Below are 14,617 nucleotides of genomic sequence, written 5' to 3'. Positions count from 1 at the left end.
TACATGTACATGTGTATTCAGTGCCTGCTGACTGCACACCTTGAGTGACAAGTATCCTCAGAGGCCAGGCCCTTGACCATCAGTGGGGCAAGTACTATTAAGACTACAATACCTGCCACTTCTCCACAGCTTCATGTCCCACATTATGCAGGCTATGAACTCCTGTATGGGCTTAGAAACTGAAGTTCTAACAAAACTATTTTAATAAATTATAAAATTAATACCTAATCTCTTCTTTGTCTCATTTTTATTTCCTTTTCTACCCCATATGTATTTCACAAAGAACACCACAAAGGAGACAGAAGTAGTCACCTCTTGCTCGATAACGCTGGGTAGGATGAAAAGCTATATCCTCTTGTGCTCTTTGCTAAAAGTATTTTATGTGCTGACAGAGTGATTAGTATGTGAATGTCTTCTAGGCTAGTATTTTCCAAATTCTAAGTAATGACCCACTTTTCTGTTCCATTATGAATAGAAAACATTCAAATGGATTTCATCTAAACTTTCACTTCCTTCCTTACTTTTGATGTGTACACATAGGACATACATACATACAGAGACTCATGTATATGCATTAGTTTTGCTTTAAAATGTAGATCACTTTCCATTCTGGGTTGAAACTTAAAACGCTAAAGAGCTGCATGTGAAATCAAATAAATAGGTACAAGAGTCATGATGAGAAGATGACAGGAACTGAACTGGTGCTTCTGCCTAGAAAACAACCGCAGAACATATTGTCACTGTGCTGTATCTGAATGAACACAATAAGGCAGACAGATCATCCCTGCCTTCCTGCCTGTTACTTCAAGTGCTCAGGAGAATAGGAGTAATTGGTAGTACTCAACCTCGACTGTTACCCTAGAGACAACATGAAACCTTTCTGCTAACAGTGTTCTTCATATTCTGCTCTGAAATCCATAAATTATAGTGGAGGAGTTGGAGATGGATATTATTTAAGGACAACCACCTAGAAGGTCTTACTGCAGAACAGCATTCACTGTGAAACACAAACTTGGAAGACAGTACTTCACTTGCCTTCGGCATCCACTGCTAGTTACTACCCTAAGTTCATAAATTCATGTTCTGATTTTTCAGATCTGTCTCAGGCAAATTTTTCATATCTGTGACTTTGTTGTTAGCTTAAAGTAATACCTATAACTACCTTTAACATGTTAGAACTTAAGGCCATTTGTACAAAAAAAACACACTCCATATAAAGTCAGATACAAAATTCTTCAAGTTAGTCCTATGAGAAGAAATATCATTTGATGGTCTTTACTGTTCTTGCCATCATAACTTCATTTGTGCAGATTTTTTTTTTTTTTTTTTTTTTTGGTTTTTCGAGGTAGAGTTTCACTCTAGCTCAGGCTGACCTGGAATTTACTATGTAATCTCAGGGTGGCCTCGAACTCACAGCGATCCTCCTACCTCTGCCTCCCAAGTGCTGGGATTAAGGGTGTGCGCCACCACACCCAGCTTTTGTGCAGATTTTTTTTTTAATTTTTATTTATTTATTTATTTATTTATTTATTTATTTATTTATTTATTTATTTATTTGAGAGAGACAGACACAGAGAGAAAGACAGATAGAGGGGGAGAGAGAGAATGGGCGCGCCAGGGCTTCCAGCCTCTGCAAACGAACTCCAGACGCGTGCGCCCCCTTGTGCATCTGGCTAACGTGGGACCTGGGGAACCGAGCCTCGAACCGGGGTCCTTAGGCTTCACAGGCAAGCGCTTAACCACTAAGCCATCTCTCCAGCCCTTGTGCAGATTTTTGAAATCCAGTATGTAGTTGAGTATCTCTTTCTTGCCATTCTCCTGGCACTGAACCTCTTTTACAGTGGGTTACTACATATTTCCTCCTGGTATGTAGCAGGGTGCAGTAGGTTCTCAAAGCTGTAGAATCTCTTTAGTTTATTTACTTTTTTGAGATAATGTCTCCTATGTAGATCAGGCTAGCCTCAGACTTAAAAGGACTGAGATTACAAATGGATACCAACACACCATGCCCAGCTTTGTAGGTGTAGTTTTTGGTTTTGAGTTTCTTTGAAGTGTAATATCTTTCTGTGAAAACATGATGCCATGAACTAGAATGCAAAAGAAGCAATCTGAACAGTAAAGCACAAACTGATGCCATGCTAGAAGTCACCACTTGAGGTTCTCCTCCAAGACACCCAGGGACTGCTTCTTTTTTTTACAATGTTACTTGGGCTACTTGTAGTTGGGATTGTCTCTCAAAAGCCCAGGTAGCATAAGCATGGTTCCCAGCTTAGACCTTTGGTAACTTTAAAAGGTAGATCCTAGTGGCAGGTCTTCTGGTTACTGGGTATATGTCCTTGAATGAGATCGTGGGTCCTCTTTCTTTCTTCATCTTTTCTCTTCAGCACCATGAAGAAAGCAAGGGACTTCACTCCAGTGGACTGAAACTTCCAAAACTTTGATCTAAACTATGCTTTTTAACCTCATAAATTGATTTTCTCAGGTATTTAGGATAGTGGCGAAAAGCTGACTAGCAGACACAATCATGGAAAGTTTGAGAGCACTGCTGCTTAACATTATTTGACTTACACACTGGAATAGCACCTTGGCTATATCATCAGGTCACATAGGAAATGCACTTATGCCTGAAAGAGTACTTAATGAATATATGCCAAATGCCCCCAAGGTGTTAGCCATTGTGTTTAGATTATGCAGATGCATCATGAACTAGAAGATGCTGGGCCTCTGCCTCCAGAGGACAGGCCACACAAAGCACACCTCTTATTGAAAAGGGGTCAATCTACAGATGTTCTTTAGAAGAAAAATTTATCTGTTTTTCTATTTATATTTCTTCTCAAAAAATTTTGCACACTATTTTCTACATGTAAACCCAGTGACTCAGTAGGCTTTCTTGAGGAGAAACTATAATCAAATATTCCTCTTTTGGGGACAAATACAAACTAGCTCCATTCTGACTAAAGAATCACAGCACATAGGATGGAGGTGCAGGTAAGAGAGGCAATGGAAAAGAGAGCAAAGAGTTTAGCAGGGTTATGGCAGAAATAGTGCCACCTCCCAAGGCTGACCTGTGAATTGTAGAAGCATCTCCTCATATCCTTTTTTAAAAAACTAAATTACCAATTTAGTAATTTGACTTTGAACTGTTTGCATAGCAATTAAGTATATTAATTGATAAAACATAAAAGAGCAATATACCGAGAATTTTTAGTGTCATATCAGTAATGCTGTGCTATATAGCTCAGGTGACAGAAAGTGCTTTCTGTTTTGGCCAATGTCACAAACTTGCTGGGAATCAATGAACCTGGGAAGCATGTACTTCTTCATTGAATGGTTTGAACTGTCCTGGGCTACTTAGTTTGGAGATATACTTTTGTCCTAACAATCTTGCAGAGTGCCTACATAACTGTTCCTGGACCATTCTTTATCTGCTCCTTGATATTTGTGGACATTGAGAAAGTGGGCATAATTTATCTTCATACTTTTTCCTTTCTTTTTTATTAGTTATAGACATACTCAGTATGTAAACAGTACATTTTGGTACCATATTCAACCTCATCCCTGACCCCTCTGAAGGGACCCTCCTCACTGGCATCCCCTCATATTCTTGTCCACTGTTCATTCACTATGGTCTTAGCCATATGCAGATAGGAACATCTTAAATGCATGAATATGTCCTCTTCAGTCCCTTAAATGTTAAATTTTCCTTAAGTACATTTTTTTAATAAGATTGCTATTGTTTATAGCTATATTTTACATTTAACATAAAAAATTACCTGCCAAATTCCTCAAAAGAATACATACAAATAGCCAACAGATACATGGAAAAAATGTTTTAACAAGACGAAAACCACAAATTCCACTATACTCAGCAAGTACAGGGATAACCAAAACAATTAAATAATAGCACACAGGCAATGACATGGAGCAAAGAATCCTGACACACTGTTGATAAAAATGCACATCAGTACAACTACCCTATGCTTGCACAAAGAAAATGGCATCAATAAATATGCACACAAGATACCTACACTCCTGTCCTCAGTATGCAGCACTCTTCACAATATCCAGGAGATGGAATCAACCAAATATTGATCAGCAAAAGAAGAGATGCAGAAAATACAGGCCTTGGCACGATGGTGCACAACTGTAATCACATGGGAGGCTGGGGCAGCAGGATTGCTGAGTGTGAGGCCAGCCGGGATAACACGGTGAGTTTCAGGCTAGACTTGGCTACAAACTGAGACCCTCTCTCAAAGCAAATATTAGGAGATTATATATATATATGTATAATTTAGCAGTAGAAAGCATGAGGTCCTGTCATTTCCAAGAACATGAGTGTACCTAGAAGATAATGTGTTAAATGAAATAATCCATGCACAGAAAAAAATTACATGATTACACTCACAAGTATATATTCTAACTACACATAAATACATACATATATGTATGTGTGTGTGTATAATTAGAATCAACAAATCTGAATACATATGCAAAGAAACAATAAATGCTTAGGGCTTAGTGCTACTTATGCTACTGATTACCACCCAATACACATGAATCCTGACACCATGATATACCTCAGGAATACATAAAAATGTATGTCACTCAAAAACAATTAAAAATATGCAAATTTTTTGCCAGATGTGGTGGCACACACCTTTAATCCCAGCACAGAGGCAGAGGTAGGAAGATCACCATGAGTTTGAGGCCACCCTGAGACTACACAGTGAATTCCAGGTCACCCTAATTAAGAGCAAGACCCTACCTCGAAAAAACAAAAATGCAAATTTTAAATTACTCTTTTTAAGGATTAGTCTAAATGTTATTCTATTGTTTCAGACATTTTATAGTATTTTAAAGGATGTCATATTTTTCACCTCTATTGTATACTCAAGTTGTTGAAGCTTTCAGTCCTATTTAAGCTTCTCATTTCATATTATAAAAATGAAAGAAGGGCTGGGAGATGGTTCAGCAGATAAGATGCTTGCCTGCAAAACTTAATGACAGGGTGCAATTCCCAGGTACTCCTGTAAAGCCAGATGCATAAAGAGACACATGCATCTACAGTTCATTTGCAATGGCTGGAGGCCATGGGGGTACCCATTTTCTCTCTGTCTCATTCTCCCTCTTCTCTCTCTGTCTCTCTTTTTCCTGTCTCTGCCTGCAAATAAATGAATCAATAAAATGTTTTTTTAAATATATTATAAGGAAACAAAATCATATAATACAGTATAGCATGGGTTAATCAAACACATGACAAAGGACTCTGTATTGTCTGCAGTCTTGACTTCTCGAAACACATCTGTATCCTCTGAAGCATGTTTCCACCAGAAATACATTTATAAAGTGTTGGGTTCGTGATCATGATTTTAATTATACTTTAAAAAGTGAAGTGGGCTAGGGAGATAACTAAGTAGTTAAGAATGCTTGCCACTAAGAGCCTCTTGTCCAGAAATCACTTGGTTGGACTCCCCAGTACCCATTTAAAAAGCTGGGTATGGTGGCCACGCACACGTGTAACCCTAGTCCACAATACCGGAACAAAGAGAATAGGATTGCTGGAGCTCACTGACTGACAGCAGCTCCAGGGTGAGGGAGACATCCCTGCATGATCAATAAGAGAAGAACCTCTGACTTCTGGTCTCTGCACACATATACTGGGGCACACACATGAGCACACACCTCACATTACACCACACACACACACACACACACACACACACACAGTAAAGCACACTTGCGAACTCCTGTGCAACCTGTAGACTACCCCATTAAACTCCCTCAATCATAAATGTCATCCTCTAGACTTTGGTCCTAAGAGCTTATTTTTCCCTGGGTCTAAAGCAATGACCAAATTAGAGGCAAGCTCTCATCAGGAAGCCAATCAGACACAACATCCACTGTGGCTGGTTTTCACTAACCTGGTGACCCAGTGAAGGTTTCACGTCCAAGTAGCAAGTTAGCATTTATTCTTTGAATTATCAAAACTAAAGTATTGCCTTCCATGCTATATGTAAGATAGTAAGCCTGCATGGCAACCACTGGCTGTCTTTAAATTTTCCAAAGACCAATGCCTAGAAGAAGGAGAAGTCATATACATTGCTTCACTTACCATAAGTGGCTCCAACATTAAAGAAGAGCTGTGATGCATCACTATATTACTTACAATGGACTCTACTAAGGCTTAAAGATCATAAAACAAAAAGTGACGAGGGAGTAGTGAAGACTACAGGATGATGGGAAACTATCTGACAGGAACACAGAGTACTTAGTTTGGGGCAGCAAAGCTAATTTTTAATTTAAAAAGTACAGAAAGAATAATTAATTCAATATCAAAAGAACCCATATTTTGCCATTATACTTAATGAGAATTTGAGACAGCTTAAATATTTAATTTCTTTTAAATCCCACAGTGAGCCACATATTTATAGATGGTCTCCTCTGAGAATTATGAAAAATTCTAGAACATGCAAATAATAAAACCCTAGTAAAAAAAAATTAAATTTTTACATTAGAAATCCAAAACTAAGCTAGGCATGGTGGTGCACACCTTTAATCCCAGCACTTAGGAGGGCAGCGGTAGGTGGATCGCTGTGAGTTCAAGGTTACTCTGAGACTACATAATGAATTCCAGGTCAGCCTGAACTACAGTGAGACCCTACCTCGAAAAATAAAAATTAAAAAAAGTCCAAAACTGTATCTTTGTGATTAAATGTTCATAAATTGTACCTTTAAATCATATAAACTAGGATTAATAAATTTATAACCACCTACCACACATCCTGGGGAAGATTTAAAGTTATACTGCCTTTGATTTCATCACGAAAACACATGTAGCCTAAAGTAGCCAGTGTGATATATAGAACCATGACAATTCCCATGCCGACATTCAGTGCTTGAGGGAACCGTTTGGATTCTTTCATTTGGTTTTCCAATGGGAGGACCTAGGAAGAGAATGTAACTCTTTTTTAAAAAATGTACGATACAAGTACTTCAGAATAACACAATGTTACAGGGAAATTCAATATTGTGTAGACTATATTGCAATATATTTTTTTCCTTCAAAACAGCGTATAGTTGTTCACGTATTTTTCATGGGAGATATATATGTATGTAAACTACACTATACATTTTCAAATTCTTACAAATATGAAAATCAGCTCTTGGTAGACAAATCAGTCAGGTTTTTTGATATGCCTTTTACTTCTAAGTCAATTTTTTAAAAGTTGCAAAGAAAACAAAAAGAGCTTCCATATACCCCTGAAGAGGTTTCCCACATTAACATTTAATATTGCCATAGGTTCATTTGCTACCATTATCAACTAGCACTGGCATATTCCTAGTAACTAAAGTCCAGATTTCATATTGTCTTTAGTTTTTCATTAGCTACTTTTTATCTGTCATAGAGTCCCACTGGGGACACCATACTCTATTTTGTCACCTTGTTTCCTCAGTCTCCTCTGGTGTGTGATAGTTGCTCAATGCTACCCCACTGTTCAGTATCTTGACAGTTTTTGAGCTATGGGTTGCATAATGTTTCTCTTGTGACTAGATAGAGACTGCAGGTTTAGAAGATGCCACACAGGGAAAGTGCCTTTCTTATCACACCTTGTCATCATGATTGATGGCTAGTAAAGTTCATTTTTGTCACTTGGCTAAGGTAATTTTCCAGGTTTCTCTGCATTACTCTCTTAGTTTCTAAATCCAGTCCACATTCTAAGGACTATTCAGGAAATAACTGTTCCTACATAACTTAGTTGGGATTCTGCTTCATGTATTTCATTGTTAATAGCCATTTTATACACTAAGTCATAACCATACTCTATCAGGCACTTTGTCACTCATATTGCTCTGGCCTTGGCGACTGTGATACTAGCAAGAGGAACCTGTCCCTTGTGTTGGCATATGTCATCATTTATTTCTGAGCACTTCCTTACTCTCTGGCACTGTGTGGTGCTCCAAGCTCATCTTAGATTCAATTGCTTCACTTTTCATTTGAGTACGTGTTTCACTTGGACACATTTTCTGCTCAAAGCAGAAAACAACAAAGAACATTGTGCTGCTATGAGGACCCAGACATGGAACACAGGCCATAGCCAGAAATAGTGCCAATACAGAAAGAGAAGGACCAGGGAAATCCACAAAACTCCTGAGGCTCCTCTCAGCTGCAAAGCACTGGAGATGTTTAATCTCATTCATAGAGAAGACCTCAGAAACATGAAAGAAGAATCAGCATGGCTGAATTATTGAACTGAATAATTGGTACTGACTGAAGGCCAGAGGTTAAAAAAAAAAAAAAAAAAGGATTCACTCTAATGTTTCATGCTTAAACACCTGAAAGTAAAACTAAATCAATGTATGTGTATGTATGCATGCATGTATGTGGAAGACACAGAAAGGGAACTATGAAAGGGGCTAAAGAGGTCTAAATGGAGGGGCAAATGGGGGAAACATTAGAAGGTAATGGAATGTGTCTGACATGAGGGCTGGAGAGATGACTTAGCAGTTAGGGCCTTTGCCTGTGAAGCCAAAGAACCAGGTTTGATTCCCCAGGACACATATAAGCCATATGCACAGAGATGGTCCATGTGTCTATAGTTCATTTGCAGTAGCTGAAGGCCCTGATATGCCCATTCTCATATTCTCTCTCTCCTCTCTCTCTCAATTTTCCCTCTGTCTCTCAAGTATTTTTTTTGGGGGGGGGGGACATGAAAGCAGGAAGGAAGGACTACTTGGAAGGAGAAAAGGGACCAGAAAGAAATGGGAGAGGAGAGGAAAGGAGTAGGTGATGAATAAGAACTCAGTAGAATGATATACAGACAGACACACACACACACAAGTAATCATAATCAGCATTAGGATGAAGGAGACCGACACTGAGGACACTCAACACCTACCAAACCAGAGATCCAGCAGGAATTTTGTGGAAGAGAGGCAGAAAGACTGTTAAGAGCCACACGTTGGGACATTATGCACAGAGGCATTGCTTCTCCCCCATAACTGACTACTGCTCCCACAATGCACAACCCACAATCCCCATGGCGGTAACCTGCATTCCCAACAAGAAGGACCCCTTTGGAAAAGGTGCAGGGATGAGGAAAAGAATGGTACCAACATGTGTTGTTTGCATACTAAGTATGTCCATGACTAATAAAAGTAAGTTTAAAATAAAAATTGCAAAGAAGAACACAGACATCTTAACACCACTCCTTAGTGCGCATATATAAATTGTGACTATAAATAAAATAAGAAGAAAGAAGGAAGGAGCAGGGGAAAGGAAGGGAAGAGAAAAATAGTATTATACATGTGGCCTTGAGTTTGCAAAAAAGCAGTATTATCAATGTATTAGACGGTTATTCACTGGAATAATGTCCCATTAGCTCCCATGTTCAGAAGTTTTTATTAAAGTTTTCAAATACTAAAAAAGAAAAGAAAAGAAAATGTCACAATGAAACTCATTATTTTGTATTTTGCATCCTAACTGAAATGATTTTTAAAACTTAAAACCAAAAAGAAGACTAGAAATGAGAGAGAGACTGGTTTTAAATGAGAAAGTCTATGTTGGACTTGGAGCTGTCGAATGTGAGGTATCAGAGAAACAACACAACTAGAGTGTATCATAGTTAACTAAGCTCCCAGAACTCACTACAGACAGGAAGGAAGAAATCTTCCTATGTGGGTAAAAGTAGCACGTGGGGCTGTGAAAACTGGTGAACATTGGTGAGAATTCTCTACAGGAGAATTCAAGGAGCAGAAAGCCAAGCACAATGATGTAAGACTGCCTTTCAGATCCAGTGTCTGTTTAACATGGTTTGCTTTGAGAACAAACCATTAGACTGTGAAACAAGGTATGAAGAGAATAGAGAACAATGCCCTATTTTGTCCACATCTACAAACTCTAGTAAATCTGTAAGGAAGCTGAAAATATTATGAATGGAAATACTGATGATGCTAGACAGGAATGTATCTATTGGAACCAGCATTTTTTTTTGTTCATTTTTTTTCATTATTTATTTGAGAGTGACAGAGAGATACAGAAAGAGACAGACAAGAGAGAGAGATTGAGAACGGGCACGCCAGGGCTTCCAGCCACTGCAAACAAATTCCAGATGCATGCGCCCCTTGTGCATCTGGCTAACATGGGTCCTGGGGAACTGAGCCTCGAACCGGGGTCCTTAGGTTTCACAGGCAAGCGCTTAACCGCTAAGCCATCTCTCCAGCCTGGAACCAGCATTTTGATAACATGATTTCTCAAAACATAGCTTGGACAAACCAAAAGGAAGAACTTATATTTGACTTTCATTTACCAATTACTTAATAATTATTTCAATTCCTTTCAAATAACCTATCTATAAAATGTGACATTTGGACATGCTTAAATATATGGGATATAAATAAAACAAAGTTGGTCAGTAATTATGTTTTTGAAACTATGTGACTCATAGAGAGGAGTCTTTGCTATACTATTCTAAATTTCGTATAGGCTTTAAATTTCCCAAAATAAAATTGAAAAATCTGGTCTAATATGCTCATTTAAAATATAATCAAAAACAGCCAAGTGTGGTGGCACACACCTTTAATCTCAGCACTCAGGAGGCAGAGGTAGGAGGATCGCCATGAGTTTGAGGCCACTCTGAGACTACATAGTGAATTGTAAGTCAGCCTGGGCTAAAGTGAGAACCTACCTCGAAATAAAAAAAGAAAAAAGAAAAAAATATATGTAAATAAAAAAACCTGAGAGCCTAAATAATGTCTAATATGAAGCTTTTAGTTAGTGGAAACCATACAATAACTCAAGTCTATCACACCAAACTGTGTATCATGTTTTATGAATAAAGGAAAGTCAAACATGGTAGAAAACACATATTTTTGTATAGTTTGATTATAGGAATTTGTATGACTACTGATGAGTTTAAAAAATAATTACAGGGGCTGGAGAGATGGCTGAGTGGTTAATGCAAAGCCTAAGGACTCAGGATCTATTCCCTATGTCCCACAGAAGCCAGATGCACAAAGTGGCACATGTGTCTGAACTTCGTTTGCAGTGGCTAGAAGCCCTGGTGTACCCATTCTCATTCTCTCTCTCTCTCTTTTTTTCTCTCTCTCTCTCTCCCCCTCATAAATAAATAAATATAAATAAATCAGAAAAAAATTAAAAATAATTAATTACAAAGGTGAATTCTTACCACTCCTATGCCTTCAAAAGCAAACACAGCAGTACCAAAAAAGAGTGGATATTTCTTCCAACCAGCCACGATCGGAAGGTTGTGGGGATCTGGCATGTTCTACAAAATGGAAGGAGAAAAAAAAGAAACATCAACAAGTTAAAGCTTTATCTACTTTAAATGATTTGAAATGAGACAGCAAAATCATATTCTCCTGAGCTTCACAAAAGCAAGCTTGGGTTATAAAAATATTTTCTGAAAAACACTTGAAGTGTTCTCTGTTAAGTGAAGCTAAACTGTTAGGGGTTTAATTGCCAAAGCAATTATTTCCCTCATACCCACTACATTCCATCTGAGTACCTGTGTCCTCCAGCAAGTCCTGGGAGGGACACACAGTAAAGTTCCTGCCACCGTAGGAAGTACACGGCCTGACTCAGATCCAGGCCAAGAAACAGTCACTACCAGCCACTGCTGTCCTCACTCACGCTCATCTCAGCTCTTGAAGGCACCTGGATCCTGACTTCATCTTTCTCCCGGCTGCTCCCCAGGACAGGTCTCCTCTGATAAGAAGCACTGTCTCTAACTCATCCATGACAGTGGCTGTGACCTTATTACTTATTTAAGCATCACCTGGTTCTGTCTTTGATTACATGGCCCTGATACATGACCTTGGTTACCACTCTCACAATGTGAACAAACCACAGCACATCCTGTTCAGGACCTCTGGCTCCACAATGACGCCTTCTTCCAGACACCTCAGGACTGCTCCATACTTCCCGCCAACCTGTTTTCTGTCTTAACTAACTTAAGGTAAATGTCAGGGCCAAGGAAAGAGGGTAATAAAACTGAAGTGTATAGGTATGTGGATAATTTGAGAAAAAAAAAAGTCCAGAATGTTTGAGGCATTTGAAGAATTATGTGAAATGAAGCCAGGCGTGATGGCACATGCCTTTAAACCCAGCACTCAGGAGGCAGAGGTAGGAGGATCGCCATGAGTCCAAGGCCACCCTGAGGCTACATAGTGAATTCCAGGTCAGCCTGTACTAGAGTGAGACCCTACCTTGAAAAAAACAAAAAAAAAAAAAAAAGAATGAAGTGAAACAAATAGGATATATAAGGAAGCAGAGGGGCAGGGTTTTACAGGGCCGAGGTCATTAGACACTACTACACTCCTGCTCAAGACAAGTGCATCTACAGGCACCACTCATGTTCTTCCCTCTCCCAGGGAATGGCTTTCCCTGCTCCACCAAATCTTGTGTGTTTAGCTCAGGAATCCAAACCCTGGAGAGCTTTCTGCAGTCTTCTTTCTGGTTTCCCTCCACTCTGATTTTCTATGAAGACAGAATATAGGTTTGGGAATGAAACAGGTCTACTACAAAAGTTTGTAAAAGATTATGATTATTTTGGAAGCAATTTATTAAAGGAAGTATGTCATGAGGGACTCAAACAGGGATTCTTAGTTTTCTTAAGGTGCTTGCCCCTCTGCCTAAAGAAAGTGAGTTAAACTGCTGATACTATGGACAATGAGATCATTTCCTGGTTATTGCATGTGTCTCAGATAAAGGGGTTACAGACTTGTGCTGTGACTGTGAAAGGAAGTGTAACAACAAATCGAAATTTAAAGTAAAAGATTACAGAGTGATTACATTTGTTTATTATTGGCTCAAAGTATGATGACACAGACAAGATCCTTAGTGAGTGGCTGCATAAGAGGCTCTGGACTCTCTGGACTAAGAGCACAACCCTACGTCTCACAAGAAGGCTGGTAGGGTGGACATCGCCACATTCAGAAGCACTGACACAGTGCAGAAGCATCCTCAGCAAGGTTCAAGCCACCTTGACCTCAAAGCCTGTGCCTGCCTTGCTGGTAGCACATACACTGTCATTAGCAGTATACCCCAGACTGCCTGTTCTCTGTATGCCACACACATAGCATACAGGCTCAATGCTATCACCTCCAACATAAATACAAGCTGTACCCATATGGAAAATAAGACATTTGGTTGAAAACATACTCACCCTAATGACATATTGGTAAATTATCACAAGACTGGCAGCCATGGTGATGTTTGCAAGAAACGAAAGTATGAAAAGATTCTTTAGTTCACGAATGAAGACCAAAAGGATCAAGAAGGGAAGGAAGCAAAGCATGTAGATCCTAAGGTCGGTGCTTCTCTTCTCACATGGGTAGGATGGGTCCGAGCTGTTCAACACTAGCACTGTACTCTCCAAGAATCCTTCGTGGACCTGTGGAAGATCACCAGGGGTGGGAAGAGGAAGGCAAGCATTCATCAACTTACAGACATGAGAAGAAAGACTAAGAAAATTTCCAGTCTAGATCCTCTATGATCAATTCCTATGACATCCTTGAAAATCAACTAGATATTCACATTTTTCAAGCTACTCTGCCTTCCTAGAAGCACATATATTGAGCACAAGGATAATTATTGCATGATCATATTCTTTCAAGATGACTTATTTTATGTATTCTGAAAATAAAGCTCACTAGAAAATGAAGAGGACAGGCATATTATTTTGAAGCTTAAGGCTATTCTCCCCATGATGCCTGCAAAGACTCACTCAAAGACCTGCTTCTGACACTATGAAAACCAGGCATACCTTTCCACACAGGTAAGCAGATATCAGTGTTGTGATAAAGCTTACTGTCTATAGATCAGGAAACAGGCATAAATGCCTTGCAGAAATGTACAGAAGCAGCCAGATGAAGTGTCACACACCTTTAATCTCAGCACTTGGGAGGCAGAGGTAGTACTATCATAAATTTAGGCTGGCCTGAGACTACAGAGTGAGTTACAGTTCAGCCTGAGATAGAGGGAGACTCTGCCTCGTTGAAAAACCAAAGAGAAAGAGAGACAGACAGACAGACAAAGCAAAATTTAAAAAGCAATTACAAATAAGTTGCAGATAAATCATCAATACTATCACTATGTATTTACTGGAAATTCACTATCTGTGTGGCCATATGCTAAACAGTAGGTAACTTCTACTAGAGCAGAAAACTTGTATAAGACAGATCAAATTTATCTGAAACATACCCACTTATATAACAGAAATTTCATATTTCAAAAGAAACTGCTTCATAGACTCTGTATACTAAAAACCCTCCATAATTCAATGAATTATATAATCCAACTAACTAAAATAGAAAATTAAATTATAAGGAACTTCAGGAAAAATATATAAAACCCTTATAGTTCAGACAAGTCAATGAAAGCTTGTTTGCCTCCAAATACCACACATTCCTTTGAACACACAGCTATTATCAAGTGTCTGGATTCAAACATTCATGTGAAACAGATCTTATCATGATAACACTTAGTCCTTTCTGTGTATCAGCTACTCAAATACCTGTGTTCTATACATCTCTTTGAATTCTCCTAATGGAAATGGATTGCAATAGCAATTTCAATTTCAACTAGAAGAAAATGAAG

General features: G+C 38.8%; 1 protein-coding gene across 4 annotated transcripts in view; it reads right to left on the bottom strand.

Annotated features, from left to right (window-relative positions):
* Slc36a4 (solute carrier family 36 member 4) overlaps window positions 1-14,617 on the bottom strand; it is a 50,641-nt gene that overhangs the window by 8,294 nt on the left and 27,730 nt on the right. For all 4 annotated transcript variants that reach the window (XM_045145539.1, XM_045145540.1, XM_045145541.1 and 1 more), the window contains 3 exons: window positions 13,185-13,412; window positions 11,187-11,285; window positions 6,775-6,944 (listed from right to left, as the gene is read on the bottom strand). In XM_045145539.1, coding sequence (XP_045001474.1) covers window positions 6,775-6,944; window positions 11,187-11,285; window positions 13,185-13,412 — 497 coding nt within the window. The remainder of the gene's footprint in view (window positions 1-6,774; window positions 6,945-11,186; window positions 11,286-13,184; window positions 13,413-14,617) is intronic.

This window comes from Jaculus jaculus, chromosome 3 (genome assembly GCF_020740685.1).
Source record: "Jaculus jaculus isolate mJacJac1 chromosome 3, mJacJac1.mat.Y.cur, whole genome shotgun sequence".
Taxonomy (NCBI): domain Eukaryota; kingdom Metazoa; phylum Chordata; class Mammalia; order Rodentia; family Dipodidae; genus Jaculus; species Jaculus jaculus.
This window is presented reverse-complemented; position numbering and strand designations above follow the sequence as displayed.